At 54.7% G+C, this 9,195-nt stretch overlaps 1 protein-coding gene across 2 annotated transcripts in view; it reads right to left on the reverse strand.

The window, feature by feature from the left end:
- B4GALNT3 (beta-1,4-N-acetyl-galactosaminyltransferase 3) overlaps window positions 1-8,894 on the reverse strand; it is a 53,881-nt gene extending 44,987 nt beyond the window's left edge. For both annotated transcript variants that reach the window (XR_014619128.1, XM_084301598.1), the window contains exon 1: window positions 8,682-8,894. Coding sequence is in view for 1 of the 2 variants with exons in the window: in XM_084301598.1 (XP_084157724.1) it covers window positions 8,682-8,823 (142 nt within the window). In the remaining variant the exon portion in view is untranslated. The remainder of the gene's footprint in view (window positions 1-8,681) is intronic.
- Between the last annotated feature and the right edge of the window lie 301 nt (window positions 8,895-9,195).

Consider the following 9,195-nt stretch of genomic DNA (forward strand, 5'->3'; position numbering starts at 1 on the left):
CCACGCTGGGTTTGGGGCAAACCCTCACCAGCAAAACCAGCTGACGGAGCTGGTCTTGACACAGAGCAATTCATGTTGCAGCTGTCCCAGCCCATATATTTCACCTTTCTTTAGCCATGCTAAAAATACCTCGATGGCCTTCACATGGATGCTCCTCATTCCACCTCTGGCAGGGAAAAAGGGAAGCCAGGGACACGCTGGACAGTTTCATTTCCCTTGCTTCACCAGAAGCAGACACAGAGTGGTGCTCACAGAAGGCAGGCACCTGTGCTAGATTGGATATTAGGAAGTTCTTTACTGAGAGGGTTGTGAGGCATTGGAATGGGCTGCCCAGGGAAGTGGTGGAGTCACCATCCCTGGAGGTCTTTAATAAAAGACGTTTAGATGTTGAACTTAGTGATAAGGTTTAGTGGAGGACTTGTTAGTGTTAGGTCAGAGGTTGGACTCGATGATCTTGAGGTCTCTTCCAACCTAGACAAGTCTGTGATCCTTGGTGCACACCTGCAGACAGCTGGAGAGGCCACCTGACAAGTTATCTGGTTGAAGGTGTAACGCACAGCCATCCCAGCAGCACTCATTTCTCCACTGTTTGTACGAAAAGGGGAATTTCACCTGCCTTTCAACAAAAAGGGTCAGCAGGCAGCCCATGAACATGCCTCCCTAGGTTTTTACTTCTTGCAGCAGCTGGCCTGGCTTTCCCCATGAGTATCCCTTTAGCTTCTTGCCACTGAGGTGCTCTGGAAAGGGAGTTCCCTGAGGACAGACCTTCCCAGGGCACACCGAGCAGTCCCCGTATCTCTACCACGAGACCTGGCTCTGCTCTGCTCCACCATTTCCAACCCATCACTGAAAATAAAAACAACAACAACAAAACTTGATTTAAACCTAGATTATGTTTATTCTGAGCTTTATTTGGGTGTCAGGGGTGCTTGTTGTGTTCCACCACACACTTATGGATCAAGTCCCCATCTCTGCTGCACCCATCCACCTATTTCTTGCCCCAGGTTGTGCAGTTCAGGTGAGTGCAATGAACGGGAAATGTTAAAGGTGGGAAGCTGTGAGGTGAGACGCGCCTGGGGCAGCCAGGCCAGCTGGATCATACCAGCAGGGCTGGCTGGGTCCAGCGTAATGCTCCCCAGTGACACAGCGTGTTTTCCCCTTGCACTGAACTCCACGGGAGCCCAATTCACGCTTTTCCTTCGTGGAGATCGAGTACATCAGAAGGGTAAGTGCCCGCTGCCATCGGCATCGCAGCTGATGTGCCCAGCAGCATCCCCGTTCCCCCACACCCCGATGCTGCCTGACACTCCCCATCCCTTCAGCATCCCCCTGATGGGGCACCCCGTGCACTGAGGCATCCAAAAAGCCAGCAGCACGCCGTGTGCTCCACCACGGGGGATTCAGGGATGCTTTCCTCTGCCCTTAGCCAGCCCCAGCTATGTCAGACGCTGCGTTTGGCAAGAGCAGTGCTCCCTGCTAATTTTAGCCCCCGGCTCTCCACCCAGGCAGCTCGAGGGCTGCGGGAAGCCGGGCAGCACCGAGGTGAGGGCTGGGAGATGCCTTCAAACAGCCCGCACGCCACGGCTAAATATAAGCCTGTGGTGGGCGGGGGGGCAGGAGCTGGGCCCTCCCCATCAGAGGCCACAGCACAGCTCCCCTGGGACCTGCTGCCAGGGGCTGCTCCTGCCCAGGGGGAATCGCCAGCGATTTGGGCTGCAAATCCCAAATCCCTGAGAGGATCCCATGTGCCACACATACTTCCAGAGTTTCTGGATTAAATGCTACCTGACTACAGACTATAGAAAAGGATAACCATCTTTTTCGTTGATTTTCAACAGAAAAAAAGGGATTTTGTATCCCTAGTAAACAAAGAGGGACACGTGAAAGATTCCTGGCTGGGCTGGCAAATCCTTTTTCTGCAAATAAAAAGCTGGCAAAGTGCTGAGTGTTTGCAAGACCCAGGAAGAAACAGGTAACCACGCTCTGCAAGCCATGCAGAGTGGCTGCAGCGCCAAGCACTGTGCTCGGTACAGGGAAACCAGAGGTCTTGGCAGGCACCACCACAGCAAAAAGCCACGGTGGTACCAATTTTCAGGGCACCAAATGCCCCTGTGACACCAAACATGTTCTTAACGATCTCAGCAGAGTTGCTTACGGTCCCCATCAGCTTCTGTAATAATCACCCCTGCATTTTCCTCCACCCTTTTTAAAACCCAGGGTCAGTGGTTTACTCTGTGCCTTCCAACTCCTTCCCACATCTCCTCTTTTCAGTCTCCACACCCAACACCTTCCAGACTCTGCTCCACTAAAATCCCAAATGTCTAGGTCTAGACTTTACTTCTGATTTCAGTTCCTTCTGCCTCACAGCTCTGGGGTGGCCAATGGGTTTTCTGACCACCCTGCTCCAATGCTCATCTCACTGTGCCCCATTTCAGGCTTCTCCTTACTTTGCCACATTATCCCTGCTGCTTCTTTCCTTCTTTACTCTTCTTCCAGTTTCCTTTTCTTTCTTCATCTGCATGAGCTGCAAGACAAACTGACACTTTTTTTTCCTGCTCCCCAGCATGCCTATGAGAGATGTCTAATTAAAAAAGAGTTACAAGAGCAAGGTGAAAACAGTTGACAAGGAACTGTGGCGCATTCTGAGAAATTTTAGGTGTTGAGCACAGCAAAAGGCAGCAGCAGCAGTGCTAGCATCATTAGGGCTTCTTCAGAGTTGTGGTGGGGATGAGGACAAGGACTCAGTGGGAGGGGAAGGCGCAAAGAAGAAGGATTTATCAGAAGAATTATACACCTTTATAAAGGTGAGCGACTTCTTACTCAGGAGAACAGTGATAGGACAAAGGGGAATGGTTTTAAACTGAAGGAGGGGAGATTCTGATAAGACATAAGGAAGAAATTATTTCCTAAGAGGGTGGTGAGGCACTGGCACAGACTGCCCGGAGAAGCTGTGGCTGCCCCATCCCTGGAGGTGCTCAAGGCCAGGCTGGATGGGGCTTTGGGCAGCCTGGACTGGTGGGAGGTTGCAACTAAATGATCTTTAAGGTCCCTTCCAACCCAACCCCTTCTGTGATTCTGTGATGAAGAGACTTTTGTCTGCAAGGGCAGAAGAGAACAATCATTACTCACGTTGGAAGGGAACAATGGCTAATACTAAAGAATTTCTGATGCTTAACATGCTCACAGAGTGGTCTGGCCAACAACATGGGGCAAACCAAGCATGAACTTGGCAAAAACTTTTTCCACAGACTGACGTTTGGGCTGTGTTTGGCCCTGAAACTCTTCCTAGGACCCAGGTGAACTTAGACCCACATGGGTATTTGCTTTGCGTGCAATCCTAGAGGGGCATGACCTGAGGCTCTGGAAGAGCTGGACCTGCTGGCTTGAAGCAAGAGAGTCTGAATAACCTACATGGTAAATAGAAAAAGAAAAATTGAAGGCGAATTGAAAGGAAAAAATATAAATGGTTGAAAAAACGGTCTGCTGAGCATCCTATAGGTACAGGGCTGAAGTTTCAATCAAGAAACTGCAAACCAAATGAAGAGGACTTAATATTATGAGAACAAGCACCGATTCAGTGATCCAGAGATCCACATCGGTTGCTTTCGCAGTACAAGCCCACTGTGCAAACTGAGAGCCTGAGGGCAAGACAGCGACTGCAGACACTCGCCAGAGCAGGCAACGGAGATAGAGCAGCGCATTATGCCATGGTCTGCCTTGATTGAAAACAAATTAAAACCTCTCAGCTGGCCTGCTTCCATCAGACCACAGCAGCCAGTGCTGGTGCTGGGGGCGAGCTGCTGCAGCAGGTGACGGAGCCCGCTGGTGCGTGGCAGGACAGGCAGGATGCTCGTGGGATCAACCCCGTGGCGTGGTCTAGATGGGGTTAAGAGCACCCAGCCATGGCTGCTGCAGTTTCACAGAAAACAACGTTATTTAATGTAAATAAAGCTAATTTAAGAAGCGAAGCATTTGCGAGGAGGGCTGGAGATGGCTCGACCAGGCTCCAACAAACGGCGGGGCTGAGGAAGCCGCCGGAGCTGCCAGCACCACGTACACAGGCCAAGCCAAACAGCCCACACTCATGGCAGGGAAGTGAGCGGCTCCTTGAAGCAAGGCAGAAGCCGACTTACTTAAAATGAACAAATAAATAAAATACCATAGATCATGGATGCAGACAGCAAGAAAACCAGCCGCGTATGAGGCAAAGGCCGGGGACACCCGTTGCATCTGCCATGGAAAACGGGGGCACGAGAAGCAGGAATAGCACAAGGTGCAGTACTGCAGCCATATAAACGCACCAGATGGGACTATGCCACAGAGGAACAGGACAGCTTCTGCAGATTGTAGAAAGAAAGGAGGTAAGAAGCCACGCTCACCCTTTTTCCCTCAGAATAAAGGAGGGAGTCTCAGACGGGACACAGCCGCAGCAGGCTGGAATACCAAAGCCTTAGGAGATGACAAAAGCAGAATTACCAAACTGGTGAGAGTGGCGCTGATGCTCCAGGGAGACTCACAGGTCTACCCAGCAGTTTTTGGATCGTATGAAGCAATCCCACATTTTACAGACTGAATCGTGTTGCCCAGCATAGGGAATTTAAATCCTTTGTTGTTCTGAGGCTTCCTCGGAAAGAGCTGATTTACTTAGCAGCAACGCTCCCCCAGATATAACCCTAGTACCCCAAAGCACAGGGGAGTCTCCCCAAACCATACCAAAGCCTGGTGCTGCCCTGGCACGGGGCAGGTTTCTCAGGCAACCAGTGGTGCCAGGGAGCTCTGACCAAGACCAGTGGACAGACCTGGTTTCCTTCGCCCTTCTGCTGTGCATACCTGCACTTTGGACGCTGCTTGTAGTTGTATTTTTTATTTTTTTAAGCTCCCAGAAATCATTCAGAAGTGAGCTTGGAAGCAGAACAAGAGATGAGCTCAGACTGCAAAGGCCCAAAGCTGGAGGTGTATTTCGGCTGGGCTGATTAAAGGCGCCGACTGCAAACGTCTCAGATCATAAAAAGCAAAAGTATGCGAGGACCAGGTTCACACCTGTTTCAACCCAAGGCATTACGTGGGTCTTTCCTTAGATCTCACACCACATGAAATGAGGCAGTGCATTTCCTCTTCTGGAAAGCCCTTCTCTGCTCTTACTGCAAGCCTGAAAATAGCAACTGAATTGGGAAGTGGCTGGAAAAGGGAAAAACTCTTCCTCCACATCTGCCTCAACTTGCAGGTGGGCGACGTACGGCAGAGCCTTTGTGCGGCTGTGCCAGATCGCCCGATGCCAACCACAGGCAGAAATGCATCTCCAGAAGACAACGTGACTCGTCTGCCAAGCCCCCAGCACGGGGAGATGCTGAGCAGGGCACAGCTCGGTGGTATCTGAGCCATCCCCATGCAGCCTGGCTCACCGAGGGAGAAGGTGTGGTGCGGGAGCACATGCTGCGCTGGCACACGTCCACGCCAACCTGTCACCGTGACGTGTGTGCACACAGGGATGGTGTGCACACAACTCAGCACCCCTCGGAGCTCTTCGCTGAACGAGCAGCTTCAGCTTCCCACCAGCTCCCCTCCTCACACAAAGGCAGCGTCTGCCCGTCCAAACCAGGGCTCGGCCAGGTTTTAAGCAACTCGTGCTGCTTCATAACAACCTGCAGATCCGCGAGCCGCGTGTCAGAAGCCCAGATAGGAAGATAACACGCTCCCAGTCCTACTTACACACAGCGCAGAAATGCGGAGGAACAGGGGTGGGTTGGAACAGCCAGCGGGAGCGGCTTGAAGCAGGGCCCCCTCGGGTCCCTCGTTCCCACAAGCTGCACCTCCAAGCAATTTCATCTAATCCTGCACACCCTGCTCTTGCCTGGCTCTGTGTCACTCACACCTGCAATAAAGGAAATCAGTGCAAGCTCCCCAGATACCACGGGCTTTGCAGCAAAAACAACCACCAACCCAGTCTGCAGAGCAATGGCTGGGAGTGACCTCCCCTCTAGGCCTGCTCAGCGCTTGAGATTCACTTTTATGATGTTGACACAAGATTTTAAAGCATAGAGGGATTGCTGCACATCCTCCCTGCTTGCCAGCAACGCTCCCTGGCACCGGCCTTGCTCCCTCGGAGCCAGCCTGGGGAAGGCGAGGAGCAGAGGGAGGTAGCAGAGGAGGTCCCCGATGCACCAGCTTCATCCAAGCATCGGCCTCGTTGGTGCTTTCTCCCTCCCCAACTCCTTGTTCAGCTACAAATAAATAAATAAATGAACAAACAAACTTTCCTGCCTCCAGCACTCGCTCGCAGGAGCAACGCTTGCTGTGTGGCACTTAGGAAAGAGGAGAAAACACACTCCTGCTGGAGAGCCCACTCCAGAAAGGGTTGCGCCTGTCGGCAGCGCGCAGGCTGCCCGCAGCTCCCGGGTTTCTTGGCAGGGAGGCAGTGCCCTGTCTGTTACAACTTGTTTGGGATGACAACAAGCCACATTTCAGGGGAGGAGAGCTGTGCCCATCTTCAACTCACATCAGCCTGCTTGTTTTTCCTCCCTCGGCTGTAAACATGTTTGTTTAGGATTCCTATAAATACCTACTGGGCAGCAGACCAGCCACATAGTCTCAATTAAAAAAATAAAAATAATAAAGAAAGAAAGGAAAAGAAATATGCAAGCCTCGCAACAACAGAAGCACCCTCCTGCCCATGAGGTACGAGTCCTGCCAGTCGGGTTTCCAGGGAAGAGCCTGTAGGAAAACCTTCACGCAATCACTTTGCAAGGAATAATGTTTTTTTTTTTTTTCCTTTTTGTACCAGCCTGACTGCTCCATTCAGCAGCACCTTCCTAGGAAAGGTGTGTCCCTGGTGTCACTCACTTTCACCCACCCCTGCCCAATCCATCCCAAGCCAGCAGCCAGGGAAGGGCCTGGATCAACCCAGGGGCTGCACGAGCACAAACCCTGCAGCTCAGCCAGTTCCTCAGCCCTTGAATTTGAGGTGACAACACAAGGAACCTCCCGGCCACAGCCTCTTCCAGCAGGTGGTGATACTCTAATAAGTGGTACCCAATGGCTTCTGTGGTGCTGTATGTTCCGCGAGGCCCTTTATTCTCCTGCAGCCAAGCTTATCTGCACGCTGAGCCTTGCTGCATAGCAGAGCTGCACATACATGAAGGGAGAGCAGCCAGGGACACGGTTTCTGAGCACGGCTTAGGCTATCGTCTATTTGGGATTTGCTTCCCCTGCCCCACAGCCACCCGGTGGGGGAGAGGAGCAAAATGCTGGGGAGGAAGGGCCATGCCTGAAGAAAGAAAAAAAACCACTTGCTGCTCCTTTCACAGGCTATCCGGCAGTGCCTTTTTGGGAGGTGAGAAGAAAGCTCAGCTGCAGACGCAGGAGATGGAAACAGATCTGCTTTAGCTCCCTTCCAAGCCCAACAGCTTTCTGTCCCCAGAGGAAGGAGCTTCTTAGTCTTATGCCTGGAAAAATTACCGAGCAAACAGCCTTTGTATTCTGCCAGCAGTAACTGGGGAGGCTGTTGCATCAGATGAGTGGGGACGGCAGCCCTTGCTTGGTCCCCAGCTGAGACTTACCGTAGGGTTCCCACCTGGGACACAAGAAGGAAAACAAAAACAAGAGGGGAAAAAGGAATTAATTGCTCTGAGAATCACCCCTCAGCTCTGTGGGATCTCCAGAAAGAGCCCCCACGTGGAGCCCCAAATGCAGCCACCCCAGTCCCAGGAGAAGAAAGCGCTGCTTGGCTTAACAGCCAAAAGAAATCAAACACTGTTTGTTTTTCATTCCAACTTCTGATTTCTCTTAAAACAGGCTTTTGGAGGTGTGGGGTAAGAGCGAGGGTGGGGAGGGGCACGGCTTAACCCCCCTCCTGCTGGCACTTTCCAGGACGCTCCCCAGGAGCCCAGGATGCCAAATGCCCGGGGCAGAGCATCAGCTCCGGGCGTGCACAGGCTCTTTTGTGCCATGGAGCCTCCTGCTCGAGGGCTTCACCCCACCAGGCTCGCCAGCAGCCCCTCTGTGCGGCCACCGGCGACGTCTCTGGTGGCTTTGGGAGCGCCTGGAGCTTTGATTCAACTTCAACGCCATGCTCGGGCTGGTAGGGACCGCAGCCGTGTCACTGTTTCCAGCCTCAGCCTTGAAACCGGACGATTTTTTTTTTTAACAAAGATGTAAAAATAACTCCTGCCTGGAAGCGGGGAGGAAGGCTCCAGCTCACAGCACAACCCGCGGGCATCCCCTCCGCCCGCTGCTCCCCGTCCCTCTCCCAATGCAGCTGCACGCACCTGTCTCGGCCCCTCTCCCCCCCATAACCACGGCTTAGATATCCCAGATATTTAAAGCTTAATACTTTTAAAGCTGTCTCTAGGGATAGCAGGGGTGCAGCAGGGGCCACAGAGGACGTCCCGCCGAGCGGGCTCTGCTTTCCCCTAGCAAAGCAGTCAGCCCCCCGGCACCGCTGCCCCAATATTCCTGCATTTAACCTCCAGATCTCGACCCAGACTGAAGCTGTGGTCCCGCGGAGGACTTTGTAAGCAGGCAGAGGCTGCGGGAGCTCCTTGCCTTGAGCCGGCGCTTTGCAGACCACGGACCCGAGGCACCGCCGCCGCTCCCCCCCCACCCCACAAAACCCCCGGGGCTGCCCCGAACCGCCCCGCTGCCGCAGCCCGGCACCCCCAGCCCTCTCCCCGGGGGTCACTCACTGCGGTCCGGGGCCGCCCCCCCGCCGGGGGCTGCCCGCAGCTCCAGGTAGGCGGCCCACAGCCCCAGCGCCAGCGCGCCCAGGGCCAGCAGCAGCCGCAGCAGCCGCCGCCGCCTCAGCCGCGCCAGCAGCCGGCCCCGCATGGCGCCGCTCAGGGCGCCGGGCCCCCGCCGCCACCGGCCATGCTCCCCTCGGCTCCCCTCGCCTCGGCCCGGCCCGGCCCGGCCCCGTTCCCCGTCCTCGGGGCGGGCCCAGGTGCGGGGCGGCGCCGCGGCCCCGCTGGGGGCAGCTCCCGGGCGGGCTCGGGCTGAGCTCGGGCTCCGCCGCCGCCCCCCGCACCTGGGGCCGCCCGCACGGGGTCGGGCCGCGGGCGGAGAAAAGCCGGGGCCAGGGGGCAGCCCCCGGGGTGGGAGGCTGCGGGGCTCGTCCCCGGTGTCCGGGCAGCACCCTGAGAGCCTGCGGGCACCCGAACTGCCCGGGGAGGAGAGCTGTCCTCCTTCCGAGCATCCCACAGA

The sequence above is a fragment of the Netta rufina genome, assembly GCF_964035555.1.
Source record: "Netta rufina genome assembly, chromosome: 1".
Lineage (NCBI taxonomy): Eukaryota > Metazoa > Chordata > Aves > Anseriformes > Anatidae > Netta > Netta rufina.